At 39.6% G+C, this 26,211-nt stretch overlaps 1 protein-coding gene across 1 annotated transcript; it reads right to left on the reverse strand.

Annotated features, from left to right (window-relative positions):
* Positions 1-572: 572 nt before the first annotated feature.
* Positions 573-2,396, reverse strand: LOC149225482 (cytochrome P450 77A3-like). Its single transcript, XM_089375097.1, has one exon. The coding sequence runs from the start codon at positions 2,359-2,361 to the stop codon at positions 847-849; it is 1,515 nt and encodes a 504-aa protein (XP_089231223.1). The 5' UTR covers positions 2,362-2,396; the 3' UTR covers positions 573-846.
* Positions 2,397-26,211: the final 23,815 nt, after the last annotated feature.

Genomic DNA, 26,211 nt, shown 5'->3' on the forward strand with positions numbered 1-26,211 from the left:
GCATGATATCCTTGATTAGCACAATAATTGTTCATTTACAAGGAATCAATAACTTACGAAATGTAAAAAAATGGTACTTCAATAATTGAATAAAATGCCGTCTTGTTGTTGTCTGTGAACCATTGAAACATAAATACTAGAACTTACCACTAAGGAAGGCGAGGTTAGCAGTTTCTGTGCTGATTATTAGGTGGGTGATGTAGTCCCAGAAGTATGAAGTGTAAGGTAATATCCATCTCATGAATCCATGTATACATGTCAAAGCTGCCAGTCAAAGGGGTATAATGCAAAAAAACTAGCTGTAACCAAGGTGCGAAAACGCTTGTCCCTTTCAAGGAAGAATCTGAAATGAAGAATCGACATAGAATGTCCCTAGAAAAGCAATCAATTACAACCAGTACAAACATGATGATGCGGCAGCAGTGGCGATGTGAATGTTGAATTGAAAAGGTGATAATTAAAATTCTTAACATTAGATCTTTGGGCGTTCTTCCATATTACGTCAAAACATTAACCGCACAAAAGCTGATCTCTATCCATCGTCAAGCACATCGAAATTCGACTGGCCGCCATGATAATAACGTGAAGACGATTATTTATTTAATTTATTGCAACACAAATTACAGGCTGAAGACAGTATCGATTCCTGACGCGCAAAAGATACCAAACTCCTCAGCACATATACGAGGAACACAAAGTTGTCAGCACATACGCAGAACACAACACATGTAATACTTAGATATCTTTTTCTGGTTGTGACACTGGCATACCGGTTTTCATGGCGTGGCGCCCCTTCAATTATTGTATGCAATGTCACTTATTATATTTTGTAGACTACTCATACGATTATTTTCTGATTTCCTGTTCATCACGGGCTGTCTCCTTTATAATGGCGGGCAAAGGATGTTTCAGAACCTTCGTCAGTTCCTGCACCTCAGAAAGATCGACCGTCTCCCCTGCCTTACATTCCCATTTGAATTCCTGCACTAACCTTGCCACTATGAGATGCATATGAAGTAGACCCAACTCTATACCGGGGCAAATCCTCCGCCCTGCGCTAAACGGCATCATCTTTAATTCCTTCGTTCCCGTCAAATCCACTTCCGCGCCCTCGTCTGCAAACCGCTCCGGCCTGAACTCCAATGGCTTCTGCCATGCTCCCGGATCGGTAGCAATGGCCGTAATGAAGAAGTTGACCCAAGCCTCGGTCGGAATGTCGTAACCGTCAAGTTGACAAGGCTGAGAGACGGCGTGGGGCATGACGAAGTGGCCCGGAGGGTGACACCTCAACAACTCCTTCACAACGGCGTGAAGAAATGGCATATGCTGCACGTCCTCCGACTCCACGGGTCTCCCCTTCCCCACGACGCCGATGATCTCGTCGTATAATCTTGCCTGAACGTCTTGACGGATCACCAGATTCGCCATCAGCCACTGCAGAGAGGTGGCCGTGGTATCGGTGCCGGCGAGGATGAATTCCGAGCAGAGCGACACGATGTCGTCGTCTTCTAGTCTCCTGCCGTTGTCCAACGTCAGAGCGAACAACGAGTCCACGTACGCGCAGCCAGCAGCGCCGCGGCGGCCGTGTATGAGCGGCAGCATGGTGTCACGCTGCCGCTGACGGATCTCCGCAGCTCTTGCCCGGCGGCGTCGCTCAAAAATGCTCGGAACTGGCAGCAAGTACCTCGGACCCACGTGGCCACTCTTGGTGATCTCCCGCGTAAGGTCCTGCAAGTTCCTAATCGTTTCCTCGTCGGGCTTGCTCCCAAACAGCATATACACGATGATGCAGAATATGACGGAATATAATTTTTCTTCAACTTTCACCGCTCCACCGTTTTCCGCTGCTTCGTTCCTAAGGTTTCCCAGTAGCCACCCGATGCTCCATTTCCTTGCGACATCGAAGGATTTGATTGCCGAAGAGCTGAGGGTTTCGCTCACCAAATTCCGGCGCAGGCTCCGCCACAGGGGCCCGTAGGTGGCCGTGTTGATGTTGTGCTGGTTGCTGCTGAAATCTTTGCGCGTTCCGGTGACGACCGGGCGGTAGGCGAAAGCGGGGCCGCTCTGGATGAGCGCCTCGTGAGCGACCTCGCGCCCGGCGATGTATATGCGAGGGGTGGTACCCATCCATATGGTGAAGATGGGGCCGTATCTTTCATGGACCTTCTTCGCGAATACCTCGTATGTGTCGCCAGAAAATATTAGCTGAGGGAGGTTTCCTACAATCGGCCAAGCAAACGGGCCTGGCGGCAGCTTCTTATGCCGTGCGCTCTTCTTCCCTACGATCAATCGAGGGAGGATTAGAGAAATTACGAAAGCAACGAGAAACAGAATCGACTGAACGTCGCAGGGAATCGCCATGGAATTCCGAACGAATGATTAAGTCTTTCATGTTCCTGAAAAACGGCACCCCTTTATACGTGAAAAAGGGAAACGCTGGCTGCCCTGGACCTGCATTCAAATCATCAGGACTTTCACTATTTCAAACAACGTGCACCTGAAATTAAAGTATACTACACGGACTTTCACCATTTCAAACAACGTGCACCTGAATTCCAAGTATACGACAGCGGCGCAGGACTTTCATCCATTTTTATCCAATTGGATAAAAACTAACTCTGTGGGCACAGTTAATACTACCAACTTTCATATATTAAACTAACCATCCATCTCTTCAAAAAACGTGCATTTAAATTTCAACGTATGATAGGAAATAATATAATTTTATATGCTGGATTATTAAAAATCTTTCAGCTATTTAAAATAAATATTTGTTAAGGCTTTTTTTCCTAATGGAATTGTAAATTAACTACATTTAATTATGGTGAAAATAAAATTTGCCTTGTAAAAATAGAAATATTTCTATTACATATATATATATATATATATATATATATATATATATATATTATATTATATTATATTATAGAGTACAAGTAGATTTGAGGAGCTAAATTTTGAGAGTTCAAAGTTTATAAGTTCTTTATCCTCCCATGTGATATCTAAAACTAAATTTAAGATAATATTCATATCTTATATGTATTTTACTTGTGAATTTTTCAAAAATTTTTTTGTAATAATATACAAAATTTACATTCCATACTAATTAGATTTAGAATTTACAATCTTTCTCTTTGAGCAAGGAGAGCGGCTCTTGGGAAAGGTACATTATATTTGAATTAGGTATGTATTTAGAACTCACACACAATTAGTTAAGTCTTTAAACCATTGAGTCACTAGATCCCTTTTTTATTTGATTCCTTTCACCTGGTTTTGTAGATGAGAAATTCATCTTTAATTCAGTCCATTATAGTTCAAAGTTCAATCATCATATCCATTGTGGTTATAACATTGCAGGTCATATAATTATCCCTAATTGTCTTGTTGCATCGATAGAGGTCTTGCTCCATCTTGTCACTATATGCTCACTTGACATTGTCTTCTCAAGCTTCTGATTCCAAATGATATAGACATTAAGATAAACCAAGGATAAATATGAAGCAAATAAATTTCCCTCTATGAAAATTAGATTCCACTTGTACTAGAGTTTCTCTTGTTGTGTGAGAAGAACTCCCTGGAGTTGTTTCTTAGCCTATCCCCCATTTTCTATAAGTTGTTATTATTGTTGCGCATCGTCACCTTATAATTCCACATATGCATATGTAAAAACCACTTATTGATCAGTATTACACGGAAAGTTTCTAGACTTCCCTTATGCTATATGGAAATCAAATGCAATGGAGATCCATCTTCCCAAGTCTCCTTAGATGCCTTCCTCCCATTCTCAATCATTATTTCGGCATTCCTTCCTATATCTTTGTGAGAGAGAGAATATAGAACTTTCTCATTGCTATCAATTCCTCGTAGGAGATCATAAAGTTCCATTAAGATCACTGACAACATTCATATGCTTCCTCCTGCAACATTAGCATGAGAAAGATTCAAATATGCAAATCGTTATTTCCAAATGGTATAGGTACAAATTCACTATTTCTTAATGTACTGGCCCCTCATCATTCATGGAAATGACTACAAAATACATCCACATCCCCTATTCTTTCATATAATCTCCTACATAGATAACCATCCACCAACGCAACTGATGAAGAAGACATTGGATGCACTTTACAACTCCACTACATGAGATTGTGATGTGACTTATCATGGCCAAAGCCTTGATGAACCCCTCCCTTTTCCCTATACTATAAACATTGACTTAATCATAATTAATATGTGTTGATCAGGGAATAGAGAAATATTAATCCAAGTGGATATTGGTGGCCACCTGCCTATTCTACTTGGACCCCCACCATTGTTTCTTTCAGTTTTTCAGTTTCCTTAATTGTATCACAGTTTACTATTTTTGGTATTTTTTCGAGGCCTGAACTTCCAGAGTCTTTTTGAGGCCTTAAATGATGTTTTTTGGAAAATCACTTGGTGGTAAATACAAGGTTTTAACTCAGTGTTCGCTATCAGCAATTATAGTCCTCGGATAGATATTTCTAATGAGGAATCGTGCACGTCAAACAGAGATTGTTTGTCAAAGTTACGACCCTTGGAAGTTGACGTACCAATTTACCCCAACGAGGCCCATAGTTTGGTGTTTCATCTCCTAGGGTTACGTTTTTGGACATTTGAGGTTTTCTATTGTTTCTGAATAATAAATAGGCCTTCAAGCTGCATTATAATAGAGTTCAGAGGCATGTATTCGCGAAATCTCTTCTCAGAGATAAGCTACCATCTCCCGAGCTAGTTTTTTTCCATTTTGTATGTAAGAATTTCTGTTCTTTGATATTAATGAAATGAAGTTTTATTTTTGTTGCATCTCTGTGCTTATGGTTATATCTGTAATTTGTTGTGTTCTTGTTTAAATTCAGATCAGTAGTATCAAAGTGGCCTGCTCTTTCTCCATCCTTCTTTGCATGTCCCTAACGAGGTCGGGGTATAAGGAGTTAGAGCTTGATCTCTTTGAACCTTTACAAGATCAGCCTCGCAAACCCCGACAATCACCCATGGGGGAAGAAAAGAAAGATGAGGGAGTAGGATATCCTATCAAAATATTGCTCGAGGAGGCCCTCGAGAAACAAAGGAACACAATGATGGATAACAATGCCCAGATCCTTCAACGGTTGCCCAGCAACGGTGCATCCACATCCAGCAGCCAGTCTGGAGGCACCTCTCCATTTAAGGTACAAGTAAACTTTGACATTCCCATATTTGAGGGCCAAATAGATGCATACATCATAAATATATGGTTAAATCTCAAAGAATGATATTTTTATGTTCATGATTTTTCCAGCTAAGAAAAGATTATTTTTTCTCTTCTCAAAGCTGCTCCCCACGTCAAGGACTGGTGGGAAACCTACTATGAGAAGGATGAAAGTATTCCCTCACTTTTTTCAACCGCACCCACTTGGAATTTGTTTCGGGATGCCATCAAGGAGTAGTACTACCTTGTTGGGAGCTATGAAGATAAATACATAAAGTGGAACACGCTGTGGCAGAGAAGGGACCAAGATGAGTCGGAGTTTACTAATTTTTTTCATACCATTCACATGAAGTTGGATATCAAGGATTCTAAGAAACATTTGGTACTCAAGTACTGCGGTTGCCTACATAGGTACATCCAAGATGATATGGAGTTCTTGGACATCTCCTCGCTCGGCACGATGTACCGATATGTTGTTAAGATCAAGCATAAGATTAAATAGAAGAAGCGAGACATTGATTTGTGAATCCAAAGCAAGGGAAAGGTGGCCCCAAACTGCAAAACAAAAGACAAATCCTGGCCCAGAACAACCCACCAAAGTCGCAAGAAAAGAACAACACCATGAAGCCGAAGAAGGACATGTGAAAGTGATGTGAGTTCCATAAGAGCTCCACTCACAACATAAGTGAGTGTTGGGCCAAGCAGTCAGTGGTGGCTGAGATGAAGGCTTCTGAATCAGATGCATGTTTTGACTCTGAGTCAGAAGCCAACAAGGGGAATGACAAAGGGAAGTAGATTATCGATGAAGAGCCCAATGCCACCATTGCCACCACGAATATCCAAAAGGAGGAACCCAATTTAGTATACCTAGGGGGGATAATATGAGTTACAAAGGGAGGTACCCAAGGGAATAATGTAATAATGGGATGGGCCATAGTAATAAATAAGGTGGTTAACATGTATCATGTAAGGGACCACAAGTAGTTAGCAATAATGTAATAAGCCCATGGTATTAGATAGATGGTATTGAGAGAACCATGGTAATGACCCATGGTATTGTATGTATGATGCCTGTATAGAGGCTAGAGACTCCCCATTGAGAGATGTCAAGGATTATTGTATGAACAGGCATATGGTTGTGGAGTGTTCTCCTTCCTTAAGGAGTGAATGTATGGTGTTTCCCTACCTTAAGGGTTTTGATTAATAAAGTGAAGCATTTCTATCTATATTCATATCCTTTTGTTTCTTGGGTTTATTTCTATTATCATATATTTTCAGGTCAAATCTATAACAAGTGGTATCAGAGCACTTTCTTGGGCAAAGCGGAGATTTTTTATTTTTATTTTTTGTAGGAACTTTTTGGGGCGACATGTTTGTAGATCAGATTTGTATGTTTTGGTGAAAAATTTGCAGATCTGGGTTATTTGCAAAAAAATATTCAATTTGAAAAAAAAAAATCGGCCGAATCAGAGTCTAAATGAGGGAGATATCGCTGATTTAAAAATCAATTGTGTTGTAGACATTTTTCGGGGCGATGATTTTTCAGATCAGATTTGTGCATTCTGGGGCAATATTTGTAGAATCTAATTTCAGATCTAGGTTTTTTGTGAAAAAATACCCAATTTGAAAAAACAAATCGACCGAATCGGAGTCCGAATGAGGGAGATATCGCTGATTTAAAAATCAGCTGTGTTGCAAGTATTTTTTAGGGCGATGAGTTTGCAAATAAGATCTGTATGTTCTGTGGCAACATTTGCATAATATTATTGCAGATCTGGGTACTTTGTAAAAAAAATACCCAATTAAAAAAAAAAAAAAATCAGTTGAATGGGAGTCCAGATGAGAGAAATCTCGCTGATTTAAAATCAACGCTTTTTTTTTCAGAAATTTTTGTGACGACGGGACAGTTGCAGTGCGAATCAGAAATTCCAGTGCCTAGATCAGGATTTCTATCACATGGGAAGAAGCAGAATGGTTGTTCCATTTCAAAAAATAGGTTATAATAGGGATTCTGAGCAATATTGACTAAATTGTGGCCATTTCAATTTTTTGCCAAGTAAGTGAATTTTTTTCAAAACCCTCTTCATGGCGGTTCTATATTTTATAAGAAAAGATAATGGTCCTACTATTGAAGAATACATAAAAGAAAAAAAGTCATTATGGGAAAAACATTGGAAATTTTGGGTAGTGGAACAATTTAAAAATGAGGCGGCCACATGTTGGGAATTACTTAACAAAAAGAAGTGTTCCAACCTGCCCGATGAAGAATTTGAAAAATTCATTTTAGACTGATGGTCTCATGCTAGAAAACAAGATAATGAGAAACATGTGGGGTTATTTTCTATTGGTATATGCTTATTACAGGTTCATGGATATATTCAAAAGGAGAAGATCATTGTGTTTATAAATCCTAGTTGCAAGCAAAATCTTATAAATGTCAATTTGGCAAAAAAATTGCAAGTTCCAGAAAAACAAATGGAGCAAACATAGGTTAATAATGAGGAGGTGGAAGTTTATAAAGATTTGAAGATTTCTATGGACAAGTATGTATTGCATTCTAATTTTTATGCTTTAGATATGGCTAATATGGATGTTGTTTTGGGATACCCTTGGATGGATTCAGTGGGTATTATCAATATTAATGTGCAGAAGAAATTCCTGAAGCTCTGGTATAAAAAGAAGAAAATTACATTACAGGATATTTCCATCAATAAACAGGTAGAGTCTGAGAAAGCTGAAGCAGAAGATGTTCCAGGAATTGACACATCAGATGATGAGCCCTTGATGGTTGACAACCAAACACAAACATCAAACTAGGTACTAGAAAAACAGGTAGAGTCCAAGCAAGCTAAAGCAGAAAATGTTACAAGTACTGATACATCAGATGAGGACTCAGTGGTTGAAGTAATATTGGAAGATAAGAAACAACAACAGACACCACAACATGTACCAGATACCAATCAGGCTCCATTAGGTGGTGAATTAAATAAAGATACACAGATGGTTAAAACTTCAGCATATCACCACCCACATCACCCTGCAAGAAAACAACCAACAAGATGGCAATGAATTAGCCACAAGGACAACAACCCCCGCATGACAGATAGAGAGGGGCGACGATCCATCTACTACACATCAACACAGAAGAGCCACTAGGGCAAACTTCCATCTCAAGCGAGCGAGGCACCAACTAGATCGAGGGTTCACCTTTCTCTAGGATGGCTAGATGCACGTGCATGGTACCAGTGGACTACTCTTTTGAGTAGATCTTATTATTTGTGTTCTTCTTATGTTTCGGAGATGAAACATGTTAAGGGGGGTGGAATGTAGTATACCTAGGGGGGATAATATTGGGTACAGAGGAAGGTACCCAAGGGAATAATGTAATAATGGATGGGCCATAGTAATAAATAAGGTGGTTAACCCGTATCATGTAAGGGACCACAAGTAGTTAGCAATAATGTAATAAGCATATGGTATTAGATAGATGGTATTGAGGGAACCATGGTAATGACCCATGGTATTGTATGTATAAAGCCTATATAGAGGCTAGAGACTCCCCATTGAGAGATGTCAAGGATTATTGTATGAACAGGCATATGGCTTGTGGAGTGTTCTCCTTCCTTAAGGAGTGAATGTATGGTGTTTCCCTACCTTAAGGGTTTTGATTAATAAAGTGAAGCATTTCTATCTATATTCAGATCTTGTTATTTCTTGGGTTTATTTCTATTATCATATATTTTCAGGTCAGATATATAACACCCAAAGATCCAGAGGAGGAGGAGCACCTCTTCCACTCCCGATGTAAGTAAAGGGTTCCCCACTATAGTTCATTATGTAGAAATTACGACTGTAGATTAACCTGATAATGCAATATAACTAAAGCAAAATACTTTAATCTACTTCTACAATCAAACTTGCGGAAACTTAATAGATTTGAGCAAGATCAAGATGAAAAAAAATAACCAGAAGAAGAATCAATGCACATGAAACATAAAATAATACTTAGGGGAAAGCCTCAACTAAAAACACCACTATCTGTATTATCATACAAGTTGGAAATATCTCAAAATTACTCAAAGCTTTAGCTCTCACAGCTAGTCAACTCTCAGTACAATCCTCACAGATGCTCACAAGCAAAATAGACTTCTCATAGGTCCTCCACACTGCCCTCCAAGCTCCTATTTCCTAGCGCAGTTTTTCCTCGGTGATCCTACTGTTACCATGTGTAATACTAATCACTCACACTGATCTCACACCCTGTAAAACTGCGCAATCCTCAAGGAATGAATTCCTTCTGCATGCATGAGTTAATGATGAGAGAATCTTCAGTTATCTAGAGTACACTAGTTGGATCCATGCATGCATTAACTGACTGAGCTCACAATTAGTTCCTCAAATAGTTTGGAACTAATCTAACTGAACTTAACTCAGTAAACTGAAATAACTAGTTACAACTCAACCTTATCTCCTTAATTAAGGGATAATTGTTGCATGACTTCATAAAGACTTCTAACTTGAATTTCTCCAACAATTAATCCATAATGAATGAATTAATTATTTTTCAAGTAGTTGGTGAGACTAAATTCGAATTTTAATTCTCAATTTTAATTCAAGGACAAATTAAAATTGGAATATTCTTGTTGCCACATTTCAACACTCCCTCTCAACAAGAAAGGGATTATCTGCCACCCCGATCTTGTCTCTATGGAACTCGAATTTACACTTTGACAATGCCTTTGTCAAAATGTCAACATGTTTCTCCTCTATAAAAATATATTGCAGCAACATCATCCTCCTCACTACACAGTCTCTGAGATGATGATACCAGATACCGATGTACTTGGACCTATCATGAAATATTGGATTCTCAAAGAGTTTGATACAACTCTAATTATCACTATAGATCATAGTTGGATCCATCCTCTGACCAAACAAACCAACTAGAATTTTCCGCATCCAGATGGCCTCACATGTTGCCTTACTTACAACCATGTATTCAGCCTTTGCCGAGTTGAGTGCAACCGACCTCTGTTTCCTGTTGTACCAAGAAACTGCAGCTGACCCAAGGTTGAAAATCCCTCCTGATGTGCTCTTCCGATCTGATGGACTCCCTACCCAATCTACATCAGTGAAGCCCTGTAGCTTCACTCCCTCTGTCCATTTGTACCATAATCCATAGTGAGATGTGCCTCTGAGGTATCTCAATACATGCTTTGCCGCTTTTCAAAACATCTTAGTAGGTTGAACCATTGCTTGACATAGGTGGTTCACCGCATAGCACAAATCTGGTTGAGTGTTCCCTAAGTACATCAGTGAACCCACAAACTACCTGTACGCAGTAGCCTCTACTACTTCTCCTGAAGTAGCATCCTCCTTCCTCCAGTTACCTGCTAGAGGATTCTGCATGGGCTTACACTTCTCCATGTGGAATCTCCTGAGTATCTCATTGGAATACTTACCCTGAGACACAAACAATTCCCCATCCTTCTACCACACTTCCATGCCAAGGAAGTAATGCATAAGGCTCATGTCTTTCATCTCGAATTCTACATGATCAACTGATCATCACCTGTCAATATGAGATCATCAATATAAAGTACAATGATCAACTGCTGACCTTTCACCATGATGTGGTACAGGTTTGCATCTACTTCACTCTTTATGAAGCCCAACCCGGTGAAGTAGTTGTCTATTCTAGTGTACCAAGCACGAGGTGCTTGCTTCAATCCGTACAAAGCTCTCTTGAGTTGGCACACATGCAACTCATGATCGAAGGTCCCAAAACCTTCCGGCTGCTCTATGTACACCTCTTCCTCAATATTGCCATTGAGGAATATAGTCTTCATATCCATCTGATGGATCTTCCAACCCATCTGTGCTGATAGTGCCAACATCGATCTAATATATGAGTACCTTGTGACAGGAGAAAAAGTCTCATCATAGTCAATCCCCTACCTATGAAAAACCACGGGCAACAAATCTTGCCTTATGCTTCTCCACACTACCACCAGTAGCTTTCTTTACCTTATAAAGCCAATGGGAACTCACAACTGACTTGTCCTCTGATCTTGGAACCATGTCCCAAACACTGTTACGAACTATGGAGTCATACTTCTCCACTATAACATCAACATAAATCAGCTACTACACTGCTTCCTCAAAGGAATATGGCTCGGTATCAACACATTCCCCAACAAGGTCCATGTATCTAGTGTACTTCTCAGGTGACCTCCTCTATCTGCGCTAAGAAGATGGTTCTCCCACATTTTCTCTCACATCTAACAACAATTTGTCAACTTCTCTTGTGTGCTTCCATCCATCTCTGGAAGACTCTGCTTGAGTGGATGTCTCCACTCTTGGATCCTCTGCATGTAGCTGCTTTGCATCAGTCTGAGGCTCCTCCTCCTTAGGAACCAACAGTTCCTCCATAGCCTATAGTTGGAGCTCCCTCTCAAGGGAAACTTGCATGGCCTTCTGCTCATCAAACTTGAGATCTCTGCGAACCACTGTCCTCCGACTGGTAGGCAGATACACCTGATAGTTGTTGGGTGTATCAGTGTACCCCACAAGTATTCCCAACTCTAATGTCAGCTCAAACTTCTTCTGTGCATCCTTTGTAACATGGCAATATACCGATGAGCCAAAGATCCTGAAGTGACCCACATCTGGTCTCTTACCAGAGAAAGCTTCCTTTGGTGTCTTCATCCCAGGTATGTAATGCGGACTTCTATTCTGCAAATAGACTGTTGTGTTGCATGGCTTAGCCCACAAGTGAAGTGGTAGGCCTTGGTCATGAAGCATCGTTCATGCTACCCCTACAATCGTTCTATTCTTCCTCTCAGCCACCCCATTCTGCTGTGGGTTATGAGGTGCCATCGGCTCTCATTTAATTCCTTCTGCTGCATAGAAGTCCTTAAACTCTTGAGAGACATACTCTCCACCATTGTCACTTCTCAAGGCCTTGATATTCTTCCCTGACTCTTTCACGACCAAAGCTTTGAACTCACAAAACTTTGAGAAGGTTTGGTCCTTCTTCTGCATGAAATAATTCCAACATTTATGAGAATAATCATCAATGAAAATCACATAATACCTTTGCTTCATTGTGGATTCCGTTGAGAATGGTCCACACAAATTAGTATGAACTCACTCTAAGATCGTTTATGCTCAACTATCTCGATCATGAAAGGAAGACTTGGTGTACTTTCCCAAGGTACAACATTTGAGTGTGTCAACTTTTTCAAGTTTACCTTTGGGAAGTCCTGTAGAGATCAACTGCATTATCTTCAAGGCCCCATGATTCAAATGGCCCAACCGCTTGTGCCACAACTCGCTAATGTCTTCACTTTACACCAATTCTGCTTTTGAACTCAATGCTGCATAATCATCTACCTCTAGTTTATAGAGATTCTTCACCCGAATCCCAATCCTCTTGGTCTGCCCCATGGCTATGTGTCTTAGGAACGCCTTTCCCTTACTGAAGACAACATCATAGCCTTTTTCCTCCAACATCGTGACCAATACCAAGTTCTTGTTTAGTCCAGGCACATACTTCACATCTGTCAAGGTGAGAGGAGCCCCATGCTCCCTCTGAAAAGCAACCGTGCCTTCTCTTGAAACACAATACTTTCCGTCATCACCCATCTCTATGCAAATATTGAGGTCTTTCTCCTCCAAGGTACTGAATAAAATTTTGTCGCCGGTCATGTGGAATGAGGCTCCATTGTCAAGATACCAAACAAAACCCACCATCAATGACACCATGCATTCGATGAGGGTAAAGTCCATTTCGAACTGAGAGGCTAATGCCTCACCTTCCGATCCTTTCGAGGATCCTTTCTTGGACTTCTTCGATGGGAAATTAGTTGCATAATGTCCCACCTCATGACAATTAAAGAATCTCACTTTAGACTTGTCAACCTTCTTCCCTCCATGAGAAGAATTCAATTTGGAATGGGAAGCCTTCCCTTTCCCTTTCCTTTCCTTACTTTCTCAGGCCATATGTTCTTCATCATCATTATTGGATAAAGAACCATGTGTGCTCCTCCTGATCTCCTCTTGCATCAGATCCGACCATAGTCATTCCCAATCTGGTAGTTTCTCCCTTCCATTCACAGAGTCCTAGTAGCTATTCCAACTCTTTGGAAGGCCAAGGAGAGCAAGGCTCACCATATCATCATCGGTAATAGTTATTCCCACACTACCAAGCTCATCTATATAGGTGGTGAGCTTGTTCAGATATGTGGAAAGAGTATCGCCCTTCTCCATCTTGATTTTCCGAAGCTTATCCTTGAGTGCCAATTTCCTCTAGTCGCTACTGTTCTGGTAGAGGTCCTTCAATGTCTTCCACATTGAAAATGGAGTATCCTTCCCATGGAGACTTGAGACAATATGGTCTTGAACTCCCTCCAGGATGATCTATCTCGCCTTTGCTACATACTTCTTCCACTCAGCTAACTCTTGTGCATTAGCTACAGCTAGCTTTGGGATTTCTAGATTAATGAAATCCTTCAAGCCATTGTCTTCTAATACAACTTCCATTCTATCTTTCCATGCTATGTAATTCGAGGTGCCTTCCAAGGCATACTCGAGTCTGAAGCCATAGAATGCCATTGACCAACCTGAAGTATGAGATCAATTCAATTTGCACCTGTGACCTCGAACTTCAAACTTTGAATTCTCTTCTCTGTATACTGTTCATAGCTTTGATAACCTTTTCTCTGATACCATGTAGAAATTCTGACTGTATATTAACATGATAATGCAATATAACTAAAGAAAAATACTTTAATCTACTTCTACAATCAAACTTGCTGAAGCTTAATAAATTTGAGCAAGATCAAGATGAACACATATAACCACAAGAAGAATCAATGCACATGAAGCACAAAAGAATACTCAGGGGAAAGCCTCAGCTAAAAAGCCCACTATCTGTATTATCATACAAGTCGGAAATATCTCAGAATTACACAAAGCTTTATCTCTCACAACTAGCCAGCTCTCAGTACAATCCTCACAGATGCTCACAAGTAAAATAGACTTTTCATAAGTCCTCTACACTTCCCTCCAAGCTCCTATTTCCTAGTGCAGTTTTTCCTGGGTGATCCTACCATTACAATGTGTAACACTGATCACTCACATTCATCTCACACACTGTAAAACTGTGTAATCCTCAAGGAATGAATTCCTTTTGCATGCATGAGTTTTCCTTATAGGAAAATTTATGCAACTGATAGTACAATATCCCTGTCTTTAATCTCAACTGGGTCTTTCTCACAATAGACATGCATGAGTTAATGATAAGAGAATCTTCAGTTATCTGGAATACACTAGTTGGATGCATGCATGCATTAACTGACTTAACTCACAATTAGTTCCTCAAACAGTTTGGAACTTATCTAACTAGACTTAACTCAGTAAACTGAGCTAACTAATTACAACTCAAATACAACTCAACCTCATCTCCTTAATTAAGGGATAATCTTCTTAATTCAAGGGATAATTGTTTCATGACTTTAGAAAGACTTTTAACTTAAATTTCTCCAACTAATTAATCCATAATGAATTAATTAATTATTTTTCAAGCAGCTGGTGAGACTAAATTTTAATTTTAATTCTCAATTTTAATTCAAGGACAAATTAAAATTGGAATATTCTTGTTGCCACATTTCAACACATTGTCGACAGCGGGAGCCAAAAGAACCTCATTTCAGTATAGGCCATGAAGCGGTTGGGATTACTAACCACAACACATCCACAACCGTACACCACTGGGTGGCTTTGCCAAGGACATGATCTTCGCGTCAGCCAACAGTGCCGCCTTCCATACAGCATCAAGCCCTTCACGGATGAGGTATTATGTGACATTGATCCTCTTGATGTTTGTGATGTATTATTAGGCCAACCATACTTTTGGAAGCGACATGTTGTGTATGAGTCAAGGCTTCGCATTGTTATTGTTACCTTGGGAAATAAGTTGTACAAGATACCGGAGCCGCCTACCGCCATCTCTTTGGTTATTGAAAAACAATGCAGTAAGCTCACTTCCAAAACTGGGAAAAAATCATTCCTGATGATATGCCCTCAGGGAAAGAAGAAGATGATGGCCATGACCTCCATATAGGGCCCCTTCGCATGACAACAACAGATGGACAAGGTCATTGAGGAGTATGAGGACATCTTCACCTCCCCCACAGGGGTGCCTCTTCACTGTTAGGTCAAGCACTCCATCGATCTGACCCCAGGTGTGTCATTTCCCAACGGACCAATTCATTGGCCCTCTGTTCTAGAGAACGACGAAATCAAGAGGAAAATTTAGGAGCTGTTGTAGAAAGGTCACATCCAGTCGAGTTCATCACCCTATGGGAGCCCAATCATGTTGATACAGAAGAAGGATGGGACATAGAGACTCTGTATTGACTATTGGCCACTGAACAAGATCACTGTCTGGAATAGGTACCCGATTCCACAGATTGATGACCTTCTAGACCAACTCAAGGGGGGGAATATTTTAGTAAGATCACTTGAAGTCCAGATATCACTAGGTACCAATCAAACCCTCTAATGTGTGGAAGACTACCTTCAAAGCGAAGGAGGGCCTTTTCAAATGGTTGGTTATGCCTTTCGGGTTGACGAATGCTCTTGCAACCTTCATGAGGTTGATGGATGACATCTTGTGGACATTCACCAACTCATTTGTAGTGGTATACTTGGATGACATCCTGATCTTTAGCCAGAGTTGGGAAGAGCACTTCCACCACATTTGACAGGTTCTCCAAACACTGTGGAAACACAAGCTTTGTGCCAATTTGGAGAAATGCACTTTTGGCATGACCCAAGTTCAGTATTTGGGATACATTGTTGATTAACAGGGGGGGTGCATGTGAATCCAGCCAAGATCCAAGTCATTCTTGGCCAGCCCCAACCACTTTGACAGAGCTCCACATCTTTTTGGGTATTGCCAATTTATACCATAGGTTTGTGTTGGGGTTCTCTCATATCACTTGGCCCTTGAGTCAAGTCACCAAGGGAGGAGCAAAAGAAAAATTCTTTTGGTCTAAATCTCAACAGAAGGTATTCGCAAAGTTGAAACATCGCCTCTTCTCTGCACCAATGTTCACATTACCAGACTTGTAACAAACATTTGAGATCAAGACATATGCCTCTGACTATGTTATTGGGGAAGTCCTTACTCAACAGTGGCATCTAGTAGCATATCACAGTGAGACACTTTCATACATAGTCCATAAGTATCCCACTTATCACAAAGAGATGTATTCCATTGTGTAGGTCTGCCAACAATGGAAGCATTACATTTTGGGGAAGGAAACGGTAATCCACATAGACCACCGACCCCTATAGTTCATACAGATGCAAGGGAAGTTGTAGAATGATTTCCATCAGAAGTAGCCCACATACCTGCAACGGTTCCATTTGAATATCAAGTACAAGAAGGGCAACACCAATAATGTTCTAGACTACATCAACTGACCATCGATCATGGCATTAACCACTGTGCTCAACTCTTGTGGGCACGAGACTTCTGATTTGCCACTTCTCTACAAAAGTGACCCAGAATTCAGCCACACATACCAAATGCTCTTGGAGGGTCAACAAGTTCCATATTTTCATCTCTAGGATGCACTCTTATGCCACCTGGGACACCTTTGTGTTCCTTCAAGCAAGCGTGCCAGGATGATTTTGGAAGTACACTACAATAAGGTCATTGGGAATTTCGAGGTTGTGAAAACAATGGTAGTATTGCAAAAGTATTTCTATTGGCTGAATCTTTTGCAAGAAATCAGGAAGTATATTAGATCTCGCATTACCTGCACCATTTCTAAATCGACCATCAAGAAGTAAGGCCTCTATACTCTGGTGCCTACCCCTAGTCGACCTTGGGAAACCATCTCCATGGATTACATGTCAGGCCTTCCTTCTACTAAGCATGGCAATGACTATGTTTTTATGGTCGTTGGCAGATTCTCGAAGCTCGCCATTATGGTGGCCTGGAAGAAGAATATCACAATAGAAGCCACTGATAAACTCTTCTTTGAATGAGTGTGGGTACACTTTGGGATCCCATAGTCTATCATCTCAGATCAGGACAACATGTTCCTCGATACATTTTGGTCTAGTCTTTGGTCGATGTTGGACACCAAGCTCACAAAGTCCATAGCTTTCCATCCCCAAATTGATGGATAGACAGAGGTCGTCAACAGGATGATCATGCACATTATGTGCATGTACAACTCAAAGCATTCACGCACATGGGACGAGAGACTCACCTATGTCCCACACAACTATAACCGGGCTCTCCACAGCTCGACTGTCCACATCCCTTTTTAGGTGGCTTGGGATTCCAGCCACTATGTCCCATTGATGTGGCCATACCATTTGTGGCTACTTAGGTAGATTCGTCTCATATCCAGTCCAAAGCTGACAAGGCAAACAACTTCATCGAGCACATCCAACACATCCTCCAGTAGGTCCATGAAATTTTGGAGAAATCAAATGCCAAGTATGAGTAGTGACATCATCAACACCGAGTGGCACACAAGTTTTGGGTGGGTGACAAAGTCCGGTTGCATTTGCAGAAGGAACACCTTACTGGAGCCTACCGGAAACTCAGACCACTCCGATATGTTCCTTACACCATTACTAAGGCTATGGAAGACAATGAATTTTAGATCATCATTCCCCCACTCCGTGGCCTACACCCAGTGTTTGATGTGGACTACCTTCGACCATACTTCCCACCATTGCTAGACACATCAGACATTGGAGAACAACTCACACCTATAGAGTTAAATCCAAACTGCATGGAATAAGTCACAATTGATCTGATCATGGACACACAAACCAAGAACACCCGACAACAAAGGATCCAACTATATCGAGTTGTCAAAGCAGGCCAACTACTTCACCAAGGCAAGTGGTTCACTAGGGACCAAGTTTAGCGGAAGTTTCCTCATCTCATGGAGGAACTCAGCGTAATGGGGACCATTGCTTCCTAAGGGGGGAGGAATGATCCAGGTGGATATTGGTGGACACACACCTATTCCACTTGGACCCCCATCATTGTTTCTTTCATTTTTTAGTTTCCTTAATTGTAGCACAATTTACTATTTTTGGTAGCTTTTCGGGTCCTAAACTTCCGGAGCCGTTTTGAGGCCCTGTTGCACTGTTCAAAAACCCCCAATTTTTATATAATAATTTCCTATGAAATTAATTATTTAAAAATAGAAGACTCTTTTTAAGTTTTAAAACACACAAAAAAAAACATTTTTTTTGTTTTGAATAAAACAATTTTTATTTAGAAAAAGCAAATTTTAATAGCCCCCAAGACCAAGATTATAATTAGGCTTTAAAAACCTTAAGTATTAAACACATATGGGTTGTTAAAATAAAAATAAAAATAAAATGAAAAAAATCAGAATTTTATTTGAAAGTTTTCCAAAATCCAACTATCAGAACTAAAACCCAACCTATCCTCCCTGCATCGCAAATAACACAACACTATAGGCAAGACCCCTCCACTAACTCCATTGCGATTGCAATTTTAAGAATGGACCCAATGGCAGTTTTAACGCAATTCTATAAGACATCATGTCTGCAGATCGCAATATCCGCAGACTTAAATCCCAGCCTTGACCACTTTTGCGATTACGATTTACGATAAGGCCAGACCCACTAGGATTATACATGCTAGTTCATAAATCCCTGTGCCCGTGAAATCACAAATTCTAAAGGCTAGCACTCCGCTCCTATCCTCTCGGACCCGCCATCATTATAAAATGTAGTTTAATAAAATATCGCATCTGTGGCTATCACAGTTTTATTAGCCATGCTTCCCATTCCAAAAGCCCCTGTCACTGCCAATATCGATATGAGATAAGACTCATTCCTCCACCACATAGTCAGATTGTTATGCTCTTGACCTGCAAGAAGATACCAGAATACCAAATATGCGAAGAAATATACCCAGAACATAGAACAATAAGAAATAACAGCATGTATTTTATTATTCAGAAAGGAAAGCAATGTTCACTTGCCTCTTCGAGGGGGAAACCTCCAATAGAGCTAGGCTCAATTACAAAATAAGACACGACACTCCTCAAGGGGAGTCTCGATCCTTTATATAGGATTCATACTTGCAATACCATGGGTCAGTACCATGGTTCTTATTAATACCATCTATCTAATACCATGGCCCATTCGCAACTAACTGTGGTCCCTTCTTTAAATGCGGGTCAACCACTTACAATTATTAATATGGGCTTTATTAACTCTTTACTTAACTATAACTATGACTCGACCCTATTACATAAATAAGGGGGTTAGGGTTGGACCCTAACATGCCCTCCCCCATAAAAATAGCCTTGTCCTCAAGGCTGAAGTTGTGGAAACTGCTGAAGAACAGTGGCTCATTCCCATGTTGCATCTTCTGGAGAGGTGTCTTTCCACTTGACGAGGACTTCCTTGATCATGCAGTTGTGCAGGTGTCGTTCTCGCGTGCCAAGAACCTGTTCAGGTTGGAGCCATATTGAACCTTCTTTGTCCAATTCTAATAGACTGGTTTGAATTCGGCAATGGTTCCCAATCACTTTCTTGAGGCATGAGACATGGAAGACTGTATGGATTTTTGCAGTGGATGGAAAAGCTAGCTTGTAGGCTACTTCTCTAATGCGCTGAAGTACTTGATACGGTCTGTAGAATTTTGGAGATAATTTCTGACAACCCTTGTCTTTGATTGATGTTTGCTTATATGGTTGCAGCCTCAAAAATACCTGATCCCCTTCTTGAAATTTGCGTTCTGAACGATGTTGATCTACCTGTTGCTTCATGTAGTTTTGAGCTTAATGGAGATTCTCTCTGAGGTGGGCCAGCATGGTTGTGTGGTTCTGTAGGAGTTGATCCACTACTTTTACCTTTGAGCATCCCTGGATATAAGAAGTAGATGAAGGGGGGAGTTGACCATAAACTACTTCATATGGAGTCATTTTGGTGGTGGCATGATAGTTAGTGTTGTACCACCATTCGGCTAGAGGTAACCATTGTACCCATAGATGTTACTTTTCTGAAGTGAAACACCTAAGGTAGGTCTCTAGACATTTGTTGACTTCTTCATTTTGACCATCAGTTTGGGGATGAGCGGAAGTACTGAGTTGTAGTTGGGTACCTTATAGCTTGGAGAGTTCCTACCAAAATTTACTGGTGAAGATCGGGTCACGGTTAGACATAATGGAAGTGGGCATGCCATGCAATTTGAAGATCTAGTCCATGAAAGATTGAGCCACCAAAGTTGGTGTAAAAGGGTGGGGTAGGGTGCAAAAATGAGCATACTTAGAAAGTCTGTCCACAACCACCATGATGACTGACTTGTTGCCTGACTTCGGAAGGCCCGTAATGAAGTCCATAGAAACCTCTATCCAAATTGAGGCCGGGATGGGAAATGGCTGTAATGTGCCTAGGGATTTGACTGTTTCTCCTTTGTGGTGCTGACATACGTCACACTTAGTTACAAAAGTAAGAATTTCCTTTTTCATGCCTATCCAAAACAATGAACGTCGAGTGCGAGCATAAGTCTTCTGAAAGCCTGAATGACCTGCAGTGGGAGATGAGTGCAACTCCACCAAAATGCGACTTTTGAGGGTGGAAGTTGGTGATATCACGACTCTGTCCTTGTAGTGAAGAATCTCATCCTTCCAAGAGTAGCCCGCTGTGGAATTTGGATCCGCCTACAATTTATTAATGAGTTGGGAGAGCAAAGAATGTGAAAACCATTCCTTGCAAGCCTCTTCAATCCATTCTAGAATGGGAATGGAGATTGCGAGTAGGGTGCTTTGTGTTGAGCATTGGAAAAGGTATGTATTTACCATTTATTTCTTTATCTTTTCCTTTGAATCATAACTTCTTTACATTCTGAGATGGTAATATGTTAAAGAATTATGATAGAATTAAGGAGATTTGTGATTAATGCAAAATGACTAATTATTGTCCTTTTCTATACAGAAAGTGAAGAAAATGGAAAATCACTATTCAGGAGGAAAAGACAAAGAAAAAGAAACTGTTATCCCTTTGACAAGAACCTGTATCCAGATGAGGAGATCAAGATCGGAGCGCATGATCCAGGAAAAGGAAGAGGAAATGCGGCATCAGCGTAAGAAGAAAAAACGATAACTGGAGATAAAATATATAGCGAATCCCTCAGGATCCTTTGATCCTGAAGGATCACTGTTTCAAGGCTTATCGGTACTCTTGATACTTCCGCCTGGCCATTATAAAAAGGGACAGCGCTGGTAGCCCAGGGGGGGATATTATTGTCAATTTGTAGAATTTACTATTGTAATCTTAACTTTGATCATCAACTCTCTTTGAAGAGTGATAGTTGTAACTTTGCCATTTATGATTAATATATAACTCAGTTGTTGTTCCATTATCGGATCCTGGAGTAAACGCAGCAGTGCTTCCTTGGTGGCTAAGGGCCCAGCCCTAGTGGATCCACTTGCTTCTTGTATCATTATTTTGCGATTATAGTCGTGTGTGGTTTGATTTCCTTTGCATTTCTTTAATTCGCTTTACTCAGTAATCTTTTGTTTCTGAACATTTCACTGAATTTCTCTATTATATCGAAATTGTAATTGGATAGCAAGATAATTATTCACAACCGAAAATGTTATGTTGTTCATTCTAAAACAATACTGTACTGTCTAATTCGAATTCTGCTATTCATTTACAATTGTGATTTCAATTCATTTATAGTTGCAATTGTTGTTCATTTAACTACGGTTCACTTACAGTTGTGATTGTTGTTCATTTGACTACTGTTCCATTATAACTGCAATTGTCGTTCCTTTACACCGGAATAAGATTACTGATTCAATTACTCTATATTCACTGTGTGGTTACACTTAATTCGGTTTGTTGTTCCTTTCTTAGATTGTTGTTCAATTCATTTCGGTTAAGATTGCTGCTCAGTTCATTTCTGTAGATTAAGCTTTGTTGTTTGACCTTTTCAATAGATTTAGTTGTTGTTCCTTTTCTACTAATCAAATTGTTATTTCCAGTATTTGCTTTAGTGTGGATAAATAGATCTACAGCTGTAACGAACATTGACTACTGCTATCTAAGTTCTCAAATTGGAGATCTTGCCTGTGATTGATTTTCGTTTACATCAGTTTACAGGGGAAAGAGTTATCTTTACTACATCCTTGACTGATGATTGCTGTAGTTTCTTCAGTGAATGACTTAGTTACAGAGCATTTAAGTTTCTTGCCATTATAATTAGAGTTTGTTTCCAACATTCATTTACTTTTGTAAGCACTATACTACAAACATTACTCTTGAACAACAGGGAAAATTTTAAGAACCCCCCCTAAATTTATAAATATAATAAATGGGCGAATCTCCATGGTATATAGGAAAAATGGAAGGCGATTTTATCAATAATATAATATGTATATATAATTTTTTGGCGAATCCCTCACCAGGCATGGTGAATATTTTACTCAATTATAAAATCTTGTAAGATCTTGGCGAGTCTTTCACTAAATAATAAAACTTTGTAAAGTCCTAGTGAATCTTAGCATAGACTACATGCTGGTTTAATTCCCCCATTTAAATAGGCTACATTCCAGGTGAATACCATGGGTCAATACCATGTGCCATTTTGGTGAATACCATGGGTCAATACCATGTGCCATTTTTATTTTTATTAATTCTAATATTAGGGTTAATAATGGTTTTTTTCATGGTATTAATAACAATCTAGTCCATGGTATTTGTCCCATAGTATTTTGGCCATAGGTTTCACCTAAATATAACCCATTTTTTGAGTGTTCATAAATATAAGGTGACTTATGGAGTAAATATAAAAAAATGTTTTATTTGTTTACCATACCTCTCGTTTATTTGTATTTTTATTAATTTACCATACCTCTTTTACAAATATGGTATTTGGCCCATAGGATTCACTTAAATAAAACCTCTTTCTTAAGCCTTCATAAATAGAATAAGGGTTATGGATTAAATATAAAGAGAGGTTTTATTTATTTATGATATGTGTAGTTTATTTATATTTTTATTTATTTACCATACCTTTTGAGTAAGTATAAAAAGACGTTTTATTTATTTACCATACCTCCACTTTACTTATATTTTTATTTGTTTACACCCTTACATGTATATAAGGTAATTTATGGAGTAAATATAAAAAATGTTTTATTTATTTACCATACCTCTCATTTATTTATATTTTTATTAATTTACCATACCTCTTTTATAAATATGGTATTTGGCCCATAGGATTCACTTACATAAAACCTATTCTTGAAAATGGGCGAATGGATTCACTTAAATAAAACCTATTCTTGAAAATGGGCGAATGGAAGGTTGTAAGTCCTAATTTCAAGGGCTAAATTTAACTTTTTTACCCTCTCCCTTAAAATAAGGTGGGCTATTTGAGGTGATTTGTAAAAATGTACTATGATACAAAATATTCGCCCACTAAAAATTTAAAACCCCTTAATTTCGCCAAAGGGTGAACATTCGCCCCTAAAATTATCCTTGTTGAACAAGTGACCGCCTCAGACTGAGTACACTCTTGAGATAAAAAATCATGCCTGGATTGATAATTAATGTAGGGTAAATAGGGGTTAAAAGACACCTTTTTATCACTCAACATTTTGGTGTCGTTGTTGGGGATAAAAATGCTCAAGTTGAAAATTAGTTACCCGTAGAACAATCACTACAAGAAGAGGATGTTGTCAGACAACAAACTTATGACCAGGCAACCACGTCTTCTCCCCCCTTCCCAGAACGATTAATCATACCACGCCCTATAGAACATCCTGACTTTGATATTCTGGGAGAACTAAGAAATTTATGTTAAAAAATCCCACTCCTCCAAACTATCCAAGATATCCCAATATATGCAAAAACCATCAAAGAGTTATGTATAAGAAAGCCAAAGAGGAGAATAACAACTAACCTAACCGTCCAAGTAGTTGGCACCCTATCTGATCTGTTATCAAGAAGAGAAGCACCTGTCAAATATGAAGACCCAGGGAATCCTATAGTGATGGTGCAAATCAATGGACAAACCTTTTCAAATGCCCTGGTTGATTTAGGGGCTGCAATTAATATTTTAACAACCACCACTTATCAAAAACTTGGCATTACATCAGTGGAACCAACCTCCACCTTATTGGAACTAGCTGACCGATCGATAGTTAGGCCAAAAGGTACACTATACAATGTAATGGTATCCGTAGATTCCTGGGAATACCCTACCAAATTTCTGATAATCAACCCCAAAAACGGACTCGATGGACACCCTTTAATCTTAGGTAGACCTTGGCTCGCGACTGTTGATGCTTACATTGGCTGTCGACAACGCAATATGACTATAACTAGAGGGAGTAATATCAAAAATCTAGCTCTATACACTCTAGCCCAGCCAAGTTTAACAATAATGAAAATAACAAACAACTTGTATCATACCTAACAGAAAATATTAGGTCCCCATTAACCATAGAAGATGCCCTTGATTTTAAATACCAAACAGAGGATGACGTTATTAACAACTTCATTAACCAATCTGAATCCAGATCCCATGTACAATGTCACATGATAAAGGCATCATTTGACAATGAACTAGAAGAAGATCCCCTCAAAGACACTCATGATCAATCAATACCCACTACCTCTGCTTAAAACAACAAAACTATAGAGATTGAGCCAAGAAAACCCTTGAACATTAACAAAAACCTGACTCCTGAACAAGAAAAGAAGATGGTCCAACTACTGAGAAAATATAAGGAATCTTTTGCATGGGATTATCTGAACATGAAGGGAATTGATCCCTAGCTGTGTATGCATCAAATTTATATAGAAAAGGATGTTAGACCCATTCGCAAACCCCAGCGGAGACTCAACCCTCACTTGAAAGATATTGTGAAAGCTGAATTACAAAAACTTTTAGATGTAAACTTTATTTATCCAATCCCTGATAGCAAGTGGGTCTCTCCACTAGCAATGGTGCCAAAGAAGAATGGAAAATGGAGGATTTGTGTAGATTAGAGAGAACTAAACAAAGCAACCCAGAAATACCACTTTCCCCTTCCATTCATTGATCATGTATTAGACACATTAGCAGGAAATAAATTATTTTCTTTCTTGGATGGCTTCAATGGATACAATCAGATTCAGATTGCCCCTGAAGACCAGGACAAAACTACTTTTACCTATCCTTGGGGAACATTTGCTTACAGAGTCCTACCCTTTGGCCTATGCAATGCCCCTACCACATTTCAGAGGGCCATCCTCAGCATCTTTTCAGATTTAATAAATGAAGGGCTCGAAGTATACATGGATGATTTCACACCATATGGAGATGATTTTGAGCCAGCACTAGACACATTGGAAAAGGTGCTGCAACGATGTATTGCCACCAGGCTCTACTTGAGCCATGAAAAGTGCTATATGATGATGACCGAAGGGCTCATCCTAGGTCATTATATCTTAGCAGCTGGAATATAGGTAGATCCGGCCAAAATTCAAATAATTTTGTTAATACCTACTCCTACCACATAGACAGGGGTACACAATTTTCTAGGATTTTGTGGTTATTATAGGAGATTTATAGAGAATTTTTCTCAAATAGCTACACCTCTATACACACTGATAGGGAATGTTGATTTTATTTGCATAGATAAATGCGACCGTGCTTTTGAGGATCTAAAAAAGCTTGTGTCAACAGCCCCAATGCTCAGAGGCCCAAATTGGGACCTGCCATTTCAAATTTCATCGGATGCCTCAGACACAGCTATTGGAGCAGTCCTTGGGCAGGAAGAAGACAAAAAACCATATGCAATCTATTATATTAGCAAGAATTTGTCTCCTACTGAGCTAAACTATACTATAACTAAAAAAGAGTTTTTAGTTGTAATACATGCTGTAAATAAATTTAGGCATTATATCACTGAATATCTTGTTGT

This window comes from Pinus tabuliformis, chromosome J (genome assembly GCF_031772625.1).
Source record: "Pinus tabuliformis cultivar Carrire ecotype Pingquan chromosome J, CPIR1, whole genome shotgun sequence".
In the NCBI taxonomy this organism is placed as follows: domain Eukaryota; kingdom Viridiplantae; phylum Streptophyta; class Pinopsida; order Pinales; family Pinaceae; genus Pinus; species Pinus tabuliformis.

What these genes read in the sequence shown, in the direction of transcription:
- LOC149225482 (XM_089375097.1), bottom strand. Translation starts at nt 2,361, where the DNA reads ATGGCGATTCCCTGCGACGTTCAGTCGATTCTGTTTCTCGTTGCTTTC.